The sequence below is a fragment of the Syngnathus typhle genome, linkage group LG10 (genome assembly GCF_033458585.1).
Source record: "Syngnathus typhle isolate RoL2023-S1 ecotype Sweden linkage group LG10, RoL_Styp_1.0, whole genome shotgun sequence".
Classification (NCBI taxonomy): domain Eukaryota; kingdom Metazoa; phylum Chordata; class Actinopteri; order Syngnathiformes; family Syngnathidae; genus Syngnathus; species Syngnathus typhle.
This window is the reverse complement of record NC_083747.1, coordinates 9370441-9392889: the sequence shown is the minus strand read 5'-3', so window position 1 is coordinate 9392889 and position 22449 is coordinate 9370441. Positions and strand designations below refer to the sequence as shown.

Genomic DNA, 22449 nt, shown 5'->3' with positions numbered 1-22449 from the left:
CGAATCATTCAATCCCCAGACCATTGTTTCCCTATTGAGTATGTTTTGGGATCCTCTTTTGACACAAATATGAAAACGATTAAACATAGATCTTATATCTTTTATTGAGCCAAATATTTTAAAGTGATGCTGGTATTTAAGGGCCAAGAGCAACATGGTGAGGATGCAGAAACTTCACCAATCGAGCTATGATCATTTTGTGACCCTTCGCACTGACATACACTCAATAGTCCATGTGCAAGCGGCAGTATTGCTGCTGGGTGGTCAAGTCAAGTGTAAATGTTTTTGTTCACCTCCATTATTGCTTCTCTACTGGGGCTCTTGGTCTTGGCAGCCGATGCTGCATCCATATCAAATCAGAACATTGGCTTCTTTTATCTTCAAAAGTTGATTCACTTTTTATTTCAGTCCGACAATGATTTTTTTTTTTTACCTCTACTACTTTGTGTTGGCAGATAATTTACCAAGAAAATCTTGATGGTCAGGGTGTGTTTTATGAACCGGTGCTATGTTCAACACCCATTCACAGTCAATACTGATGCATCCATAATTTTGGATATGTCCGTCAGTCGAAGTCAAAATGCCGTTATGTTTTTTTGGACCAGTCCAGCCCTGAATGCATGCTAATCATTCTGATGTTCCAGATCTTCAGTTAAAGAACATTTACTGAACTGTACTTTCCTATCCCCAAGTTTAACAGTCACTCAACCGAAGTCTGTCTGGTTTGATAGGTTTTTATGTTACTCACAGTAAGTGCATGAGGATTGGTTATTTTATGATGACAGACTGCTCAGCAGAATCACATGTTGGATGACTTCAAATTGCATTTCTCAACCTATCCAATGCATGTCTTTTGTGTTATTGTGGCTCATAGCGAAGTGATAAGTGTAATTCATGACAGCATTTAGGATGAAGTGTTATTCAGCTTTCGTTGACAGTGGATCAGTGAAGAGAGGCGTCATTTGTTGTGAACGAAATAGCAGATCATATGAGGTGCTGTATGTGGAGTTTTGATTAAAAAAAAAAATCAATACACATTGAGGCACGGGCGGTAGGCCCCGAACGGCGTTAACTGGATGGGCGGGATGGCGTGTGGCTGTTCGATTGCCTTGTGACTTGTGAGCCTGAATCACAGTCATCCTGCAAGCTGATGTCTAGATCTAATATCTCATATTTGCTGTGAAGATTGTTTAGGCTTTCATGAGTTTTTTTTTCTTGAAATGTCGTGCTATGGTAATACACTGTTTTACAAGAAAACAAGCCTAATTTTGAGTGTCTAAACATGCATGAAATTTTGTACACACGATATGGAAAATTATCAATATTCCATCAGTTTATTTGGTAGTTTTAAAGCAGCAGCTCGGGAGTGCTACGTACACATTTTCAACAAAGCAGCCGTGGTTGTACGTTTTGCTGAAAAAAAACTTGCATGCCTAAAAGTTGGACGTAACATCCCAAGACCTACAAAAATGTTTCTTGGTTCCAGATGTCAAACCTAACGGAAACCCTGCCTTTTCTTTCAAAATTTTAATACTTTTTTTTTATAGATAAATTGTATCTGATTGTGATTGAGGGAGTTCAAGATGACAAATATGACCAAAGGTTTTTATGTTGTCAAATACTGTTGCCATACAAAAGAATTATGCTAATTTTCAAATTTTGTAACACTTTTGTTTTTTTACATTGTATAGATTCTTATGAGCTACGTTTTATTCTCATGTACTTCATTTAAAAAGAATGAAGGCACTTTATAAACTGCTTCAGGTCTATAGTCTCTCTTCATATTCTACTCAGTCCAGCCCTATTGCAGTTTATATCATTTCATGTCATGAAATATCAGTTGATAAAAGCCTTAACTCACAATTTGTCCAGAAATATAATTCTGTAGTTAGCAGTCATGTATTGGGTGCATCCCATTCCATTCGTGTCACTTGCCCGCAGATTGTCCGTGGTGTTACCAGGGTGCACAGTCAGAGGCTGTCTTTACCTCCCCTTTCACTCACGGGTGTGAGCGGACGAAACAGACGCTCGCCACTCTTGACTTCAGTCTACACGCGAGGCTGACTCTTTTTGCAACCACAAGGGAATATAAAAGAAATAGATAATGGAAAAGATAGGACGTTTGAATTGTTTGAAGGTAGTATTAATTTTCGGGACAATTACGAGTGCATTATTTTTTTAAGTTGGATTTAAACATTTGCAAATTATTCCACTGCAGGTTTAGAGTTTTTTTTTTTTTTATGATTAGTGCATTTTTTATTTTTGTTTTTTGCGAAGAAGCCCATGATGGACAACTTGACCACAGACAACGTGACAGCGGGGAATGACACGTCTTCGTCGCAGCACAATCAAACCTTGGGTGTGTGGTGCGACTACGCGCTTGAATACAAGGCAGTCAGTGTGTTTTTGGTGTCCCTTATTTGCGGAGTAGGCATGGTGGGCAACATAATGGTCATCCTGGTGGTGCTGACCACTAAACACATGCGAACTCCCACTAACTGCTATCTGGTGAGTCTGGCTGCAGCCGACTTAATGGTGCTTATTGCTGCCGGGCTGCCAAACATCACCGACGCTCTGCACGGACATTGGGTGTATGGATACGTGGGCTGCCTGGGGATCACTTATTTCCAATATTTGGGAATTAACGCGTCCTCTTGTTCCATCACAGCATTCACGGTGGAGCGATACATCGCGATCTGTCATCCCATTAAAGCGCAGTTCCTATGTACTTTATCCCGAGCTAAGAAGATCATCATTCTGGTGTGGGCGCTCACGTCAATGTATTGCATAATGTGGCTCTTTTTGTCAGACACCCAAACTTTGGTATATGACAACGTTGAGCTCATCAGCTGCGCGTACAAAGTATCCAGGAGTCAATATCTGCCCATTTACTTCATAGACTTTGCAGTGTTTTACGTGCTGCCCCTAATGCTGGCCACAGTTCTGTATGGACTTATCGCCAGGATACTTTTTCTAAACCCGTTGCCTGCGGATGCTAAGGACATCACCAGCAAGTGGAGGAGAGGAACTAGTAAAGGGGAAAGAAGGATCATCAGTGCATGCTCCTCCAGCAGCAGCACTGCTGCATCTCGCAGACAGGTGAAGAAAAAAAAAAAAGTATATATATATATATATATATATATATATGCACACACACATTCATACATGCATACATACGTATGTATGTAGATTTTAGATATATTATAGATATAAGTAAATACTGTACATACTTACAGCAAATGAATGTATGGTATGAATGCACATTTTCCTCATGGTGAGATAGCCTTCTTCTGCACAGAAAAGCTCAACTAATTAAATAAAGGAGAGCAAACACACAAGGGTGAATGCACCACCAGCTCCTCTAAGCTTCATAAGCCCCATGACAACTTCACAAATATTGAACATTTCCTCAGAATTATACTAGGATTGTTTTCTGTTCATGAAAAAACATCCATCCATCTGTGTATATTTGCTTCAGATTGTGCTAAAATAAAAACACTGAAGGCATAGCTGCAACACGCATGTTTGACATGCATTTTGCAATATGTTTGTTCATCAGATGGAGGGAAGAAGTCTTCCTGTAATAACAAAATGGGTGTGGTAGCTTAGGATGTCCTTGCCTTATTGACCAATTTAATCGCTTAACACCAACACAAACATGATTTCACTCCACAATTGGTGTGGTTGGTGGATATTGTTTGACAAATGCACAGCAAAAACTGCACAAGCTTATGTGTTTGGGTTGGTCAGCATTAACCAAAGCACTGGGAGGAAAAGGAGGAAATTATGGATATTTCGCTGGATTAGCAAAAGGTCAAGAAAGGATATGGGAGTAGGTATTGTTCACCGATGAAAATATCACAATGCACTTCATGCAGATGTTATCAGTCCGTCACCTTGGAGATTAATCATCTGAATAATGATTTGCTTATGAGCAGCAGCTTGTTTGCCAGTTATGGATGGTGAAAACGTAGATCTCATTGCAAATAACATACAATATTAACTATGTATTATCTGACCAGTTCGTTCGAATGAAAAGCAAGGATAAAGAATCATAGTGCCAGAGTGCCACACATTTTGATCTAGCCAAGAGCAGCTAGCTCAGAGTAGTGATAACCATGAGCACTATTAACGTTGTTAAGGATTGGTATCAAGCCTATATTAATTATGTTGTATGTTTATTGCTTTGACCCCCCTTAATGATAGCAAAACAGTTTAATTTATGTCATTTCTGGGTGTGAATGTTATTATGCAAATAATGTTTGGCTCGTCAGTCCTAATAGGCTCATAATGAGGTCATTATTCTGTAGCTCATACTCATCGTGGGTGTCCAATCCAGCCTCAGCTCTTTCTTAGGTGCACCTGTTGATCATGCTGCAATCGTATTGGAAAATCCACAAAATAGGATTCATTATAGTAATAGAACCATATAGTAATGCAATTCCAGCACACCACAGGGAAATGAAAATAAAAAGGAAAGTATTATAGACTCTCCAAACCCAATTTTCTCTGATGGCAGAACTCTTGGGAATGTAAATGCAACCACTTGCAGCTGATGTTTTCCCCAACTTGCTTCAGTCCTTTGCAATCAATGCAAGAACAAGAAGACATCTTCCATTGTAACAACTAACAGTCTGTTTATTATTCAGAGTAATATACTCATAAACTGTCATTAAAAACCTTTCACACAGAGGAAAATTGAAAACAAAATCAAAAATGCTTAATGTATACTATACTATGTGTTGTTGTTTTTAATAGGTAACCAAAATGCTGGCTGTGGTAGTGATCCTGTTCGCCTTACTTTGGATGCCCTATCGTACCTTAGTAGTGGTCAACTCCTTCTTGGACAAGGCCTACCTGGACAATTGGTTCTTGCTCTTCTGTCGCCTCTGCATCTACTTGAACAGTGCCATCAACCCGATCATCTACAACGTCATGTCTCAGAAGTTCCGCACAGCCTTTAAAAAGCTGTGTCACTGCAGGCCTCAGCACAAGGAGAAACCTAATTCATGCAGCGTGGCGCTCACCTACAGTGTCATCAAGGATACATCTAATGGAGAAAGTCCTGACCACTTCACTACAGAAATGGAAGAACTAAACACACCAAGTGACCACTTAGTGCCCATTGGACGCCCGCCAATTGCCAATCAGATGTTGTTTGAGGAGCACTCCCTACTGGAGAAAGGTGCTCAAACCTAGAAATCGACAAATTGGCAACAAACACAGTTGGCAAATTAATTTATAATCGTATGTGATTTCATTGCATTAATATGTAAGTGTCCACTGTTTGATTTAAAATAACAAGATGCACAAACAAGTTCATTATCATTATTTTTAATAATTTATATCACTTTATTACAGATACAAAATGTTATTTTTTCGGCACACACAACAATGTAGATCAACGCAACTGCTTCCATTATTTTCTTTTTGACTGACTGACCCATGCTAAGGTAATTACCCCCAAAACATCACTACAGTGAACCCACACTATTTTCAATGGAAAGGGATCAAGCCTTGCAGCTCATTTCAACTTGGCCTAAGACGCCACAAGATGACAACAAAACAATATTTTGCATGAGACGAGGCTTTGGCCTGAACACAAAAACAGCAAATGAATGCTAATTTTCTGTGAATAAAAAAGGATAGTTTCCTGAAAAAAAAAGTGCTAACAGGGTAATGTGAAATGTGTGTGTGTGTTTCCAAGTGTGTCTTTAAAAATAGACAAATATGAATATGTAAAAAATATATATATAAACAACTACTGTTATGACAGATGTTTCTTGAAGGTGTAAATAATGGAGTATAAAAATCCCCAATATGAAAAAACATTACTAAACATTCTAGAACTTCATAAATATACATCATAAATATATATGAGTGGTACATGGGCCACCAAAACGGAACTCTGGCTAACACTCAAAAAAGCTTATCGTCAGACCCTGCATTGGCATCCTCTCTGTCCTCAAACTGTTTAAGCAAACTGTGGAAAATATCAGACTGTGTAAATATTAGACTCAGCAAAAAGTAACATGATGATTGGTCTACCATCATGAAATCACTTTGCTTACTTTGAGTGACCCCCAGACAAAGCCTTAATTCAAATGAAAGCAATTGTGCAGCACTATTTTTTTTGTCTCACTTGAACCAAATAAAATAAAATGCATTGTAGTGAAACATAACTTTTGTGTAGGAAGCACCTGTAAAAAATGGACAAGAATGTCATACAAAAAGCACAACATAAAGCATAAACATATATTTCATGTTACTTAAGAATGATTTTAAAAAAAAAAAACAGAAGGCATTCTCATTGTTCTGGTGTTTCCTTTCTTTAGATACATTGTTTTGATTGTGTCAGTGGAAATATTTGCATGTCGTAAAATAGGAACTTAGGGTTCAACTTTACATAGAAATTCCGACTATCCTTTTGTAACAACATGGTAAAGGTAGTAAATGAAAATGAGAGAAAATAGTTATGTCACCCTTTGGTGCAGACAGAGCTGCTGTCACATGATACACTGAGATAACAGTTGTGGGAGTATTTCAAACACATTGCAGAGGCCAGCACTTCTCCGTGATATACATGCTCAGCAAACCAAGGACTGGATATGTAAATAGATCTTGACAAAGTGCCACACTAAAGTAAACCGGTCGCAGCCTTTACTAGATCTATACTGCATAGTTTGCTGTGCTCCATCAGAAGGCACAAAAGCACTCAAGACAGAATGAATGCTGTGTGTTTTGAATATAAAGTGATGTTTTGTTCTTAGTGCATACTGTAAAGGTACTTAAAATTTAGTTGTGAGGTATAATGTGGAATTAATTCAGTGTTGTGTTCTTCAAACATGAGCTACTGAGTGCATTTTGGGGAAAATAATAGCTTGAGCCATTCTGCTAGTGTGTCTGCCGTTGTTTCATGCCAGTCGGTGGAAGGCTAAAACTGCATTGTTGGAGCCTTCGGTATAAAGTAACTCTCAATTTCTGCACTTGTAGTCATGTTTCCCTGTTTTCTGTCGAATCTGCTCTTTTGGATATGTCTTGTGATGCACCTTTTTCAGCATGAGCCTATTTTGATTTTGGTCTCAAAATAGCTTCTTGTGCTCTTGCTAATTGATTAAATGTCTTTATTGTTTCTTGTATTGTTGAAAATGTAATAAACAAAGACAACGACCGTTATACCTTGTGAGAATTGATCTACAATTGGGTTCCCAAAAAATTGCACCTCTCCAATTCTTCTTTCGCGAGCAAATGCTGAATGGCGCTTCATCCTCGATCAGGGGTCGGCAACCCGCGGCTCTGTAGCACGCCCCTAGCGGCTCCCTAGAGTTTTTGCAAAAATGCGTGAAAATGGAAAAATATGTTTTTTTAGGTTGTTGTATTTTTTAAATATGGTTTTAGATGGTTATCATGATACACGAATTCTTATACATTAAAAATGTACGTAGTTGTAAATACCGTTTTTTTCCATGTATAATGCGCCCCCATGTATAATACGCACCCTAAAAATGGCATGTCGATGCTGGAAAAAAGCCTGTACCCAGTGGCGTAGCCAAGCCGGGGCAGCGCCCGGTTAGGACTCCCTGCACCCCGGTTGAAAAAAAATCGAGCTATTTCGATTCTTCATTTTCATGCCATTTTTTTCTTTCGTTCTTGCGCGAATGTGCTTGCGCTATTCTATGTGCGCGATGTTATCCATTCACCGTTTGCCTCCCGGACCCGGATGTTGTTTTAGCGATCAGCGAACGGCGTGGGTGATGTTCGATTTTTTTTCCTGTGGGCGCGCGCCCCTTCTGGAAAAATTCCTGGCTACGCCACTGCCTGTATCCATGTATAATACGCACCCAAATTTTGACTCCTACTTAAGTCCATGAACGTAAAATTATTTCAGAAAAAAAGATCAGCTTTGGGAACAACCGGATGTTATTCTGCCGGTCAGTATCACTGCGCATGCGCTATCAAACTCGATAGCGGAGAAATGTTTCAGATTTGTGTGGGGTACATTGTGACAGCAAACGAGCAGGTGATCGAGCAAGCGTCTGATACGAGAGCATTGTGTTCGTATGGAGCGTGTTTGAAGTGAACAGCAGAGACAAAAGTAACACGGGAAAGTGTTGTGAAATAAAATATTACCTGTAATACGCATTTAGGTAGGGTTAGAACTGAACTCTCGCTCTTTAGTATATAGCTGACGTGTCTTGCGCATCCGTTCTGCGCATCTGTAATGGCGGCCTCCGTATGATATCCGGTTTGCGATGGAGATTAAAAAACAAACAATATTTGACAATAACACACCATCCAGGATTGCACCATCGCATCAAACGATGTGTCGTCATTATGAATTTTACTGACTGTGTGTTGAGCAGGATGGCTGAATGCGATGCGCTATTGACAACAAACAAGAAGAAAGGTGATTTCAGGTTTTATTTCGAGGGAGATTTTCTTAAAAAAAAAAAAGAAAATAATTGTACCCATGTAAAATGCGCACCCCAGGTTTTAGGACAATAAATTGGTTACATTTTGCGCATTATACATGGAGAAAAACGGTATATTAAAAATACCGAATTTAAGAATGACGCCAAATAGCAAAATTGCGTCATAGCCTGTGACAGCACAGGTGAGTTGTAAACAGGTGTGTGAGTGATGGGACATGGATCCAAAAGGAAAAAGAGAAAGATTGCTGCCGAGAACAGAGGGTTTAAGAAAGAATGGACTGAACTATTTGCTTTCATTGCCAATGCTGAAGCATTGCCTGCATGTTTGATTTGCAATGAGAAGTTGTCAAATAGCAAGAAGAGGAATTTGGAGCGACATTTTCAGCTAAAGCACGCTAAATTTGCTGCCGATCATCCAGTTGCAACTGAGAGGAAAGGTGCAATTTGAGGACCGAAAAAAATGTTTCAAGAAGTGGATTGCATCTCCAAACTCTACTACTGCTGCAAGTTTTGTTGCAGCCCCGGAGATAAAGCGGAAAACCATTCACCGATGGCGAGTCCATGAAGCATTCATTCATTAAAATACCAGCGTGCCTATTTTCGGACTTCAAAAACAAAACTGGGATCATTCAGAAAATTAAAGACATGCCTCTCCGCACAAACAATATCACCGATCAGCAAATCAAGGACATCAATTCAGCTCCAGCTTTTTCGCAATTGCCTGTGATGGATGAGTCGTGTGACGTGACCGATATTGAACAGCCGGCTCTGCTATGCAGGTACGTGAACTCTAATGGGCCGCAACAAGAAATGATCAAATTAATACCACTGTATATTTTTTTAAATTATTTTAATAGTAGGCATGCAATTTATGTATTGACAGTCTGTTGCATTATAAAAGGCTTTTAAATTTCTGCGGCTCCAGACAAGTATGTTTTTTTGTATTTTGGGGCCAATATGGCTCTTTGAACATTTTGGGTCGCCGAGCCGAAAAAAAGAGTTTAACACCCCTGGTCTAGATTTTTTAACTCTATGCATGTCTATAGGGCTGGTATGTTGCATCCGGTGATGGAACTGAGACACAATAACCATAATAATAATAGTAACATCAAGTCAACCATCCTTGTCTGTTTGGTCAGGTTTGTGCACACAGTAGTCAATGTCTGTTATAGACCAAATTTGTGGTTAAAAGACACATCCATATTGTATGATTGTCCATCTAGTGAGTCAAAGTAAACCTGGATGACGCGTGAAAGCATCAGATGAAGCACGAGAAACCCTGAGTGACAAGAGGAAAATTAAACCATGGCGACTAATGTTTCCATTACCTCAGCCAATCGAGAATTGTACTGAAAGGGAAAGTAGCATGAAAGAAGCCATGTAATCGCAGTTTGTTTCTTCAGTGGCCCAGCAAATCTCTCACAGGAGTATTGGATGCATGAACAATGCCTGTGGTCAATAAGGCAAAAGGAGAAAAATCCTGGAGCAATCTTTATAAATGTGTGAGTGCTGTGGTAGTCATTTGTTTTGTTGGCCAGAGAGGTAAAATGCTTAATTTTATTATCTTCAATATAAAGTAATGATGGCACATATCAGCGATATGATTGCTATTCTGACATTCTTAGTGTTGTGGGGGGTACAATAATGCTGGTTAACAGCAAATTATAATCAGAGATGGCCTTGTGATTTTTGCCGCTGATTTAAAAAAAATAAAATAAAAAAATCTCTAGCATAGAATTAGGTTTATACCATTAGGTTTATAAGATTGTTACATTTGACCTATTGAAAACTTGCACAATGCAAATTTGACCATGTGTTATTATCATTCTGAAAACCTGATGTGCCGGCTAAAAAATAATTGATTCTAAATCAGTGCAAAAACAAAATCATCACAAAACCTTTACTTGGATCTCTGATTTAAAAAAAAAAACCAAAAACCTTTAACTTCATTGAAAAGAAAAGCTGTTTTCAGTGCAAAAAATGTGTTGACTATGGACAAGCAAGGATAAAGCAGTGCTACCATTCATGGTCTATTCCTTAGATGTGAAAAGTATCATATACATGTGTATTGGATCTCAGGTCATTGATCTCCTGGCTGTCAGACTGCTGCTAGATTGTAAAAGTCAAGCACCAAATACCTGCACCTCATAAGTGTGACATTGTTGCTACAGTAATCTGCTAGCTAGTGGTTGGATTGTCCAATTCCATTTTTAGAGGTGTCAAATGCAGGTTCAGAAAGTAAAAATTCTACCACATTTTGGTGCTTCAAATCATTCGGTTTGTTCACCTGTCGGTTGCTTGGAAGCTCATGTGGCAGGGTTTCAACTTTCTACTCTTTTTTAGTATGTACTGCCTCCGCTTCAGTGCAATTCAGTCCACATCCATATCAAATGTCACAAAAGTAATGATAAGCAATTTTACATTGATACAGAAATAAAGGTAAAATTCCACATCTTCATTAAAATGAACTAAAGTGAGCTCGTCTGAGCCATCAAACTCCAGGTGGAAAAACAAATTAGGAGAAAAAGCATCTAGCATCAAAACTAATGTAATGGAAAGCACAAACATTGTTGCTTTTAGAACAGCTAAACAAATTCACTGCTGCTGCATAGATCACTTAAAAATATTTTTGCAGTGTTTGAAGACTAGTTTCTACAAAAAAAGCAAAGGACACAATTCTTCCTTGATCGAAGCATTCGGGCGAAACCTCACAAATAAATGAATTCCCAAGCTTACATTTTAGAGGTGAAATAAGACAAGAATACGACAATTATTGCAATTCAAGGGCTCAACCATCGCATCATTGCTCTGTTTCTGATTTTAGATTCCCTCGGGAGTTGCCTATCAGCTGTGAAGGATTTTTTTTTTCACCATTGGGAGCAGCACTTGCAAGCAAAAACAGCTAATTGGCTTTTATGATACAAAGGGTATTCGATGCCATAGCAACCAAAACTTTTAAATTAACTGCACTCTCAAACAGAAAACTTCACAGTGACGTCGACTAGTCGAACCATCTAGTAGTTGGTCTATCCTAGCCTATCCCAGCAGTTATCGGGCAGTTGGCTGGAGACACCTTGAACTGGTCGCCAGCCAATTGCAGGGCACACATATAAGGATCTCTAAATCAGTTTGGTTGCATCTTTCTTTTAAGTGGCAGATAAAATGTTGCTGAGGATGTTCAACAGAGGGAAATGATACTTATACGCATGACATGATGGCATGTTTGGTACATCCTTTCTATCTAAAAGCTTTAATGTTCTCATCCCTGAAGGAATAATTATTATTTGTTCCATCATTTCACAAAAATGTTGACAAGCATTTATCTTTGGGGGCTCATCTCTATTGTTTTGAGCAAACACTAGTCTGACCTTCATATTGTTTTTGGCAATGCGCCTTCTGGTGAGGCCTCTGTCCCCATCTTTAGATCCCTGACAATGTTTCTAACTTCTGCAATTGTTTACGTTGATCTCCAGGCTTGAATAGGAAATTGCAAACCTTCATCCAGCATGTGAAAGCAAATATTTCAAAAGCTTTTTCACATTCTACTGCCATTACTGCATGTCACATCCATTGGGAAATGAGCATCAGTATATTTACTAAAGGTTTTCACAAGACATTTGATATTCACAATTCATATGACAGATAATACAGGCACATCTACTCATGATTATATTTGCTCTTTCATTTGTACCAATGCTTTCACATTAACATGTTTTGCCATTTGTGTGGTGGATAAACGTCCAGGCTTGAGCAAAAGGGGACTAAATACAATGCGTGACAGAATACATGAATGGAGGGATGGTCATGCTTAGAGGCTCTCTTGTTGCTCAGAAGCAAGCCATATTCAGCCTGAGCTGTCATAGTACAGGCGATCGTGTATACCGACCTTTCTTTTTTTTTTTCACGGCATCTGTCAAGGCGTATGAGAGCAAGTCCATCTGAAAAAAGAAATACATTTTGTTGTTATTTTTATTTTATTATCATTCTGCATGTATTCAAAACGTATATTATGAAATTGATGACGATTTATCATGAAAAAAAGTGTATTTAATGTTTCACCTGACAGATGTGAAGACAACTCGTTTGAAAAGCAGAAGGTTTCTGAAAAATTGACACTCGCTAACGAGTGTCCACTCATAAATGTATACATGCATAAATTGAAATTGAAATCAATGAGTGGAGAGCATTTGAAGAGCTGTTGGACAGCTGCTACACCTCGACAAGTGGTTCTATGTTTGAAAAATAGCCTGCAAAAGAGCTGTCACACAAGCTTATTTCACTGTGACTTTTTTTCTCTCGCCGTAAAATAGAAGATGGCATAAGGCTATGGTGAGGAGGAGCTGCCAAAAGGATGGACTGTGCATGTTAGTAGCAGATGAGTGAAAGGAAGTGTGGCAGCATTTGCTCAAGGAGCAAATTATACTGGATTGGGTTTGTTCCATATTCCTTTCAGAGTATCGAATCACATGGTGCCATTTTCAGAGAAGCTGTTTTCACCAAGATGTCACAGATGTGTTTACTGCTTTGGGTGAGAACACAAAACAATCAAGAGATCGTTGAAGCTTTGTGCAAGTGAAGCCACTGATAATTCTGCATGCTGCAGTGCCTTCTTGTGTATCAAGATAGGGAAAAAATATTAGGACTATGCCCAATTTTATTCAGCAGAAATCAAACACAGATCGAAAACCTATTTGGAGAAGGATCAAAATTACTTGGAAATCCATGAGGAATGTCACTCACCAGAATTAATCACCAGCAGTACGATAAATGTCAGTGTAAAATACAGCAAAAAAATACATATGTAAGACCAATAGCATAGAGTTTTTCTCGCTGTTTGAACTTGATATTGAGATCCACTTTGCATCATAAACTGGCTGACAGGTTATAAAATGAATGAATGAAAACTTCATTTTGCACTAAGAGGGCCTTGATGGGTGTTCAGCCACCCGCAACAACAGGCATGGAAATGTAATCATTTCAAATTATAATAAGGATTACTCAATACTTGCAAGCAAGTGTAATGTTAGACTCTTTTATTCATGCATGCAAACAGACAATCCTATATACAATCACACATCAGACACTCAAATAAACTCCAGACATCCAGACCAACGTTAGTCTCGCTTCAGTACAGATGAGCATTAGGCTCCAGCATAAATTGCTCTCTTTAATAGTTTAGCATATTCACAAGCCTCTTAAAGCATCTGTGATCCAGTCTGAATAAACAAAGGACAGATGGCCACTTGGAGGAACAAGTGTCTATCAACTCAGTTGGCAAGAAAAAGTAAATCCGTACAAAATGATGTGCTCTTGACTGAACGTTACACATGCATGCAGAGAAATACACATCCTCAGCAAGGCCAAATAGGAAACTCGGAGTAAAAGTAGATCTTTTTGGTAACGCATAAACACGTGTCTCTACTTTGCGTGTCATTCCTGTATTTGCAGCATTTGGCCATCGTGAACAGCGTGTTTGCTAACTGTATTAATATTCAACTTCAGATACTATTTTGGTTGAAAGATTGTTGTGAATCTGTAGCAAACTGAATATAAAAAAACTCAAAAAAAATTAAACATTGGAGCTAAATGTAACAAAATGTTAACATTATTTTCATCGTGTGCCGCTTTGCCCAATGTGTATTAACACAACAATGGTTTCAGTCGTGTTGTGATTTTTTAATTGTGCTTTTACTTTCTCTGAAATTTGAAGTTTTTTTTGTTTACTATTATTGGTATAAGACAAGTGTAGCACAACAACAAAAGGCGTTCCGAAAAAATGACACAAAATGATCTGATGTGTGTCCATTTATTTGGTCCATTATGGTACTGTCCTTAAATAAGGCCTACAATATTTTTTTTGTTCATGACTGTTTTATTTGAAACGCAATCGCTCATTGACGATAGAAAGCTGGCAATGGCAGACTTGAAAGGGAGTCCATTAAAACCTCCTCGGGTATACAGGATAATGATACAGTCACTGACCCTTTTCTCAGGGGTTATTGAATGTATTATACAAAACAACATAGAGCTTCACTGTTTCTATGGCAACCTCATAGAAAGTGCAAAGAGAAATTTGGTGTTATTTTGTAGACATGTGACCCAAATTAAAAAAATGGCATAATCAAAAAGGGAATTATATCAGCTTTGCAATGAGATATTGTGCTTAATTTCACCTCAAATCTATGATTTGAATTTGGGTTGTGTCACCATCTCAAATTTTCAGAATTAGGAGGAAAATAAAACTTGACAATGAGGTTGGGGTCACATTGCAGACAAATGCGACCCAACAGATTTTTTGCTCGCATGCTACCTGTATCAGATTTTTTTTTATGACACAAATCTCTTCTATTGGTCAGATCATGTGTATGGCCTAATTTTACCAATTACTGATAAAACTGCACTCACATTAAACCTTCCAAACATTTACAAATATTATAGAGATTACTTGTGCGAGTTCCTTCACAAAAATGGCTCCATTATGCCACTTACAATTATTTAATAAAACATTCTTCGTTCCTTATAGAGGTCATATTTTAACCAACGCCGAGAGTTTTTATCCAATCGTTTTCAAACTTTGGTTGTTTCATTTAAATATATTTAGGAAAGGTTTTGGAAGATTTTTTTTAATCACTTTTATTTTCATTAGTTGCTGTTGCTGTGGTCAATTATGCTGTTGTAAATTATGCTGTTTTTGAGGGACTCATGAAACTTTGCAAACACATCAGGCCAGGCATCACAATTAAGATTTTAGAGAGGTATTGTCCTATTTGCAAGTACCCCAACATGTTAGTACTCTGTAGCCAGGGTTACAAGGGCCTTTTATGGTTGCGCGCAGCTCTAGTTTTGTTATTGTCATTTCATTGGCAAGTGTTTCTGAAAAAAAAATCTTTTGCAAAGAAACAATGTCATTCAGATTTATTTTCAAATCAAACATGCGTCAATGATGTTTGGCACTGGACTCAGCTTGTGATGATCAATGTGTCTTTTGTGGGGTCATTTACAGCGTCTCCAGCTCCAGCACGTACTTAATAACCAACACAGTGACAACTGCATACGTCTCATCACAACAGCTCTTGGGATGAAAGTGTTTTAAAAAATAAAAAAAGCATTGTGTCTGTAGTGTGTGAGCATGTGTGAACCCGTGAGCTTGTTGAAGTGGTTTGTGTTCTCCCATGAGTCATAGTTGGTGATACGCTGTGAGCAAGTTGACAATCCACAAAGTGGACCATATATCAAGAAAACCTTGGACCGATTAATGAACCAAGGGAGGCAGGGAACACTCTCAATATGACCAAAGAGTAAAGCATAGGCACACACAGAGCATGATTGAGTCCTTAGCATCATAACATGCAGATGTGAAGCAGCAGCTTTGCCAAACACAGGAACACTTGCGACAGATCTAACTACAGATCTAACTCTGTTGTTTTTCTAAGCTCAGTAATGATGGAAGATAAACACAGCTTTTCATCATGACTCATATATTGTAGACAGAGGTTTGCTGAGAATTTTTGTTTCTAGAATGAAGCCAGGGGAAAATATTGCCCAAATTATTTTGGGAAGAAAAACACACCATGGAATGATGTGAACAGATTTTACTATGTTTTTTTAATGAGAGCAATCAAAAACAAGCAAAAACCGTGAAAGCAATTTTCACCAAATTTGGAGTGTTTGGGGTGACGAAGAACCCTCAATAATGGGTGCAGATACAGTTAAAGGCAGCGTGGGAAATCGTATTTCAGCTGTACTATTACTCCATTCTGCTTGCTTTTAAGTTAAACAATATATTCAACAGATTATTTTTGTTTAGTTTGTAGCATATTTAGGGCATCCCAGGCAATGCCTTACATACTCAGTACATGATAATATAAGATGCCAAAAGATTGAAGCAGAATCTTAGAGATTCCTGCATCTCCACACATCATGCAGTACAGCACGGGTGCCAGTTGTTTTTTCCCCCATTGAGAACTGTATGTCAACATGAAAAACAAAAACACCAACATGCAGCGGAACTAAAAGTACAAAGACAAGTTTGTCATCACTGCAGGTGGGAGGTGGACAAGCTGAAGTGTCTAACTGGGCTGTCCTAGTCTATTAGCCATGCAACATCGCCGCCGTGTGGTAAGAATAAAGATAGGCACTTGAATTTCAGGGTGCGTTGTAGGTGTGTTATTCCAATAAGATTCTCTGCATGTTACTATATATGAGGTGGCAAATTTAAGCAATGACTTGCTCATTTGAACCAAATCCATGTTTGAATTTTATTGCTGTCGATGAACTTCATTTGTGTCATGTCAAGACTATATAAATTGAACTCTTGGTGGATTATATCTTTGTTGTGTATTGTCCATGTATATTCCGATAAGCATAATGTTGTTTTGCTGACGAGTCTCTAAAGTTACTCGTTTACAATGCTCAGATACAGCGGAACCTCTAATTTCAAATTCACCGAAGGTCTTGCATTCTGTTTTTTTATTGACTCAAGCTTGTGTCATCAGCCCAAAATGTGCCACACCACTGTTGTCCCCCACGCACGCTCCTTTCTTGACTCACATTAAACCCCACACATAGGGGAAACGTAATTTCGATTTCTTTGTGTGTCTTGGCATGAAGGAATTGACAATAAAGCTGACTCTGACTCTCTCTCTGACTCTGAAGCTTACTGGCTAGAATTACCTATGATGCAATATGTGATCATACAGATTTTCATTTATTTTCTTACTCTCCTTCACTCAAAAACTGCAAGGTTACTGAGGATCTATACAGAAAGCAGATGGCTCTTGACTCTATAATAAAACTGAGAGTTGAAGAGGAAATAAAGTGAACACATCTGAACTAGGAGAAGACTTTGCTATGGCCAAATCCTCCTAATTTTGTTCTACACTTAGCTGTGCATTTTTCTGCCTGAATGTTGTCTTTATGTTGCGTTGTCAATAAGATACATTAGTGACAGGAAGTTTGCATGAAAAGTTTGAGAAATTCATTCAAAGTGGAAAATCACACTCATGGACAGCAGCTTTTTCTGAATTGACAACAAAATGTAATGGGTTCTTTGTGTGCTTGGCTCTGCAACTAAACTCCCAGATGCTTCCTGATGCTTTGTTATCATCGTGTGACTTTCTATGATATCACATACCACCACCATTAATCATTGTTGTTTGAAATTATAAAGGTTTGAGTGTTTTTATGCCTCCACTTGTTATTAGAGAACATTGCATTGTTGTCTATTTGTACTTCTTCCAAGTAAAAAGTCCAAGTCAAAATCTGTGTGGTATGGGGACAATAACTGCAAATTCTGTCACGTGTCCTCTCGTCTGAGATGTGTCATCTGAGTGTGGAAGCCAGACATATTCAGCTACTCATTATCCCTCATTCTGCCCAAATGTCACGGCAGGTAATGACATTTGAAAAGAAAAAGCCAACATAAAATGTGTGTCACTATGTGGCTCTGTGTCTGTGTTGGCAGGTGTGTGTAAACATATTCACCACGCCAGCATTGGATCATTTTAGCATGATAGCAGCTGTGTCAATAGCAAATGGAGCCAAAGTAGTGTGGTGCTCTGAGGTCCTCTCTCTAGTGAGACTGGAAATATCGAAAAAATCATAAACAGCTTCCTCACGGTATAAATATCTGAATAGAAGGCACTGAAGGATGACAACAGATGGAGGGATAAACACATAATCATTTTATGCCACTCTTCTATATTTGGGAAAACTGTGCACCTGCTTGACAGTATACCAGTTGAAATAATGAAATATAGAATGTAAAGCCCTTTTCGTCTATCAGTAGATAAATCTGCTGATGTTTACAACCATAAATCTGACATTCTCAATTTATAGGACTTGCATACAGGCAGTGAGTCCCATAAATCTTTTCAAATCGTTTTTTATGTACATAATGGAAAGGTCAAATACATTGCATAAGTAGCCAGAGGGTCAAAGAGGCTGTTCCAGACCGAAAAAAGGGCCCATATGCCTTAAATTCCCTCGATCTGGTGTGCAGTTGGATTGCTTTACTGTCAACATGTGTGAACGCCATGCTCGATAAATTTCTCTTTAAATTCCAACTCTAGAGTTTACGAGACGTGCGACAGGGGGTTGCAAATCTATAGAAGCGTATACACTTGCAGCACTTAAATGCTATTACATTGTCATTTTGTGGCAAAAAGTGAGAAATGTTGGCAAACTGAAGTGAGGAGAATTTTCAATGGATTTACACAATGTTGTGTCTCCCGGGAAACATTTTCCTCACCCTAATGAGCCGCGGAACAAGTTTGGTTCTGTTATTACTGGCACCTCCCCACCAGTCACAGGCGTACAACTCACACTCACTTTTTTTCCAGTGCTTTTCCCCTCTCAGTAGCCCAGTGCAAATAATAAATAAAAGGAAATACATCATCTCCTTTTTAAGCTCAGCGCCAAGATCAGGTCTGCCAAAGTTAACACGAGACAATCTGAGGTAATGATCAGCAAACGTGTATAGCGTTTCATAGAGCATGACTTCACATAATTCTTATTTAGATCATGTTGGCCAGCTAACTTTCAACTGCATATCTTGTGTAGTGGAAACCACACATTCACACATATATTTTGACTCATTCTTCAGGCTTGTTTCGATCATGCTTCAACAAGACACCTTTGTTTTCAAAGTGATTCGATACAATGTGTCACGGGAGTCCGTTATCAACCATAAAGTGTGGAAATTTAAGAAAACATTTTGCATCTGGCGGAATCCTCGTATCTCTCTATCAGCATTATTCAGAAAACTTAAAAAATGGCAGGTTTGGTCAACATTGGCCATTGGATCATGAAAAAGAGCAAGCCGTTTCAAAAAAATTGGAATAGTAAAACCCACACGCTTGGACTGTCCTAAAGTATAGAATTTCTAAAGAGAAATTATGAAATTCACCGTAATGTGGCTTGTGAGGCGTTGGCTATGTGCTAATTTGCATCGTCAGATTTTCAAATCATCTGTGTCACCAATGTGAAACATTTCATGTTCGCTCTCAGCTCGTGAAAATGAAGGTAAGGAAAGGAAATCAGTCAAAAGAAGAACTGGGGGGTCCCTGCGCTACAACGTGGAGGAAAGACGTGTAACACAATCCAGACATTGTTTACCCTGTTTCTTATGTAAAGGCCACTTACTGTTGTGTCCAATGGCTAACCCTCAATTTGCTGCCTGAGCCTTTGATGTTCACGCATATTTATGTTTCCTGACACTACCTTTCCTCTTACTCGCTCTCTTTTTCAAATTCCACCGGTTGATATTGCAATTGGATAGGCCATGTTTCCATGTAGGGGCTCTTTTAAGCTTGCTCTCATGATAGAAAACACAAGTGGGAAAGGAGAAAGCAGTGGTGAACACACACATCCACAGAGAGGCCCTGGCCCCAGCCCAGACAACGCTGCAGGGGATTAGAGCACACCCTGGCAGCAGAATGGTTTCACTTAAGAATTTCAGTAATCACTTTTAGGAGTGTAATATATAGCTGACCTTCGGCAGCGCCACACGACCCCCCGCTCCCCCGACCATTTGATCAAAGGAAGCGGCAATGGCTGTGCAAACAGGCGCTATCAGTGGACTCCAATGGATTTACTGCCTGCTTCTTCTCTCTTGTCTCCCCTGAGTCGTGTGTTCATACACATAGAAACCCAGTTTCATCTTACAGAACCCATTTTTCTCCCCGTTTTAATTTACGGGCTAGATCATGACTTGGAGGAAGGAGGGAGGTGGGGGGCTAAGGAGGCCTCGGGGAAGGGGAGAAGAGCGCTCGTCAGAGCAGCCTGGGGCCCTTATACACTCCCTGCTGACTGGGACAAGCAGAACTGTTCTCATCATGGGAAAAGCCCGGTAGGGTCTCAACTGAAACTGCCACACTGTGGGCTGTGCTCCACAACAATAGAAGCTACCAGAAAAAGAAGGGGGGGGGGGGGGCTGTCCTGATTGAGTTTATATAGTGCCCTAAATACCTGCAGGCTCAGACAAAGACCTGAAAGGAGAGGATGTGGGTATCATAGCAACCATTCATAATTCGATGCCTGTGACGATGACGACGAGTTTAATTAATGTTTTCCTCATCTTTAATTAACATCATACTCACTTGTATTTCTTTATCGCAACGGCAATTTTACTAGCATTGTTTAAGAAATTGCCGTAACATATCAGATCTATCAGTTAAGAACAGGCAATTTCTCTGAGGGAACATGTTGACCTTAATGCTTTTAAAAGAAAATGACTTTCAGCTGCTCCAAATCCATGGTCATTTGTAATCTAAGATAATGTTATGCTCTTTTTTAAAGTGTTTCTCGCTGTACGGTACACATCGTCTTCATGCCAATAATCATATTAATTTAGCTTTATTTGATTTAAGGGGAAACACTAAAACAGTCTGTTTCTTTGTTACATTTCCATACGAGTGAAGGCTCAAGTTGCAGAAGACCAGCAAATACTACTAGAAGCCAGATGAGGGCATCACACCACAAATCTTTGAGAGCGAGCCACTCAGTAGATAGTTTGAATAATGACGCCTCTCGTCCAGTAGAATCACTGTAAAAATTAGATCTGTAATTTTGATTGTGCAATCACCCAATTTCTCTTTCACTCAATCATGACTCAGACATGGGTGTTAATGTGTCTCAGTTCAACTGCTTAAAGCATATTTTGTTTTGTTTTTTAGCTCCTGGACCCAAATCAAGGGAGGCTTTTATTTGTAACACATTTGTGACGGTGAAGAGGTTGGTCTCGAATAATTCCACAATCAGTGAATACAATTTAAATGAAGAATAAATCAGAGGAAAGGTGTGTAATTCAATTGCTTTGTGGCTTTCCTTGAGTCAATATTGCCTTGTCTTTGGGAAGACTGATATGTCTGTTACTAGTGTGCGTGCGTGCGTGTTATTCCCGTATGTGTGTGCGTGCGTATTGCAAGCTATTATCGTAAATCAGTGAGCATATTTTGATGCTGATTGGTGTTGAGTGGGTTAAAGAAAGCAATATGGAGCTCTTGGAGAAGACAGTAATAATGCACCTGCCTCATTAGTTTGAAGGCTAACGCCAGCAACATTAACATGTGGCCAACGTGAGCTACATTAACATATGGCCAACACTTGCTTTTGGGAAAACTGAGAGAACTCCGTTGACCTTCATGATTATTTCCTTGCAAGTTTTGCAAAGGACTCTGCAGCGTCCTGGGTGGGCGAATAAGTTATCTAAGCTATTGGGCTTAAAGATGATTAACAACATGTCCTTTTCTGTTAATGTCATCTTCAAAGCTATTATTTCTGTTCCATGTGGCTATGTGCTCTATGATCATTATTGTTAAAGATTTTTCTCACACGCATGCCATTTTGTCTCTCATCGTACAGTAGTTTTGATTCAACAAGCAGTTTCAGCTCCATGTGTACGTGGCATTGTGTGTGCCAGCTGAGTTTCATGTGCCTGCCCTGGCTTTGCACCCTGCGACCCAGTGGGTCTCAGCCTTCAGCTGCAGAGCACCCACCACACATTCCTACTTTATCCCCAAAGTCGCCTCTCTCATCTACACCGTCAGGACAAAATGTATACCAGCTGGAACATCATTAAATAAATGGGATCCTTACACTGTTTTTTTTAGGCATCCAGTGGAAAAGTTAGTCATATCAATAGTGTCAAAGCCTGCGGATGTGCACACGGGCACACTGATATTCACACTCACAGTTTACATTTTCTGTCAAGTGCAGTGCTTTGACTGTCATGACATTTTGTATGGACATTCTTTATCCCCAGAAAAAGGAGCTCAAAGCCCTCTCCAGCCACTTAGCCGTTGACAGTGTACAGATGGAAGCGGTCAATTTTGGCATCAGACTTTCACATGTCTAAGCCGAAGATGAAAAATAATTTAATCATTCCCACCAACGGTCCAAAACATACATGCAGCCCTGATCCCAATCAAGAGTCTCCTGGATCACAAAGAACGATCTTGCACCGAACCCAAAAAACCTTTAATGTCAATAATTCACCATTTTGTTTGGTGTTGTGTAA

General features: G+C 39.1%; 1 protein-coding gene across 1 annotated transcript; it reads left to right on the top strand.

Moving 5' to 3' along the window:
• Positions 1–1992: 1992 nt before the first annotated feature.
• Positions 1993–7166, top strand: LOC133161577 (thyrotropin-releasing hormone receptor-like). Its single transcript, XM_061290163.1, has 2 exons — positions 1993–3099; positions 4759–7166. Exons 1-2 carry the CDS (start codon positions 2284–2286, stop codon positions 5197–5199), a joined length of 1257 nt encoding a protein of 418 aa, XP_061146147.1. The 5' UTR covers positions 1993–2283; the 3' UTR covers positions 5200–7166.
• The last annotated feature ends 15283 nt before the right edge of the window (positions 7167–22449 follow it).

Bases quoted from the DNA above. Each gene is read 5' to 3' on its own strand.
- LOC133161577 (XM_061290163.1), top strand. From the start codon at position 2,284: ATGATGGACAACTTGACCACAGACAACGTGACAGCGGGGAATGACACG. The intron at 3,100-4,758 runs GTGAAGAAAAAA...TGTTTTTAATAG, and splicing joins CTGCTGCATCTCGCAGACAG to GTAACCAAAATGCTGGCTGT.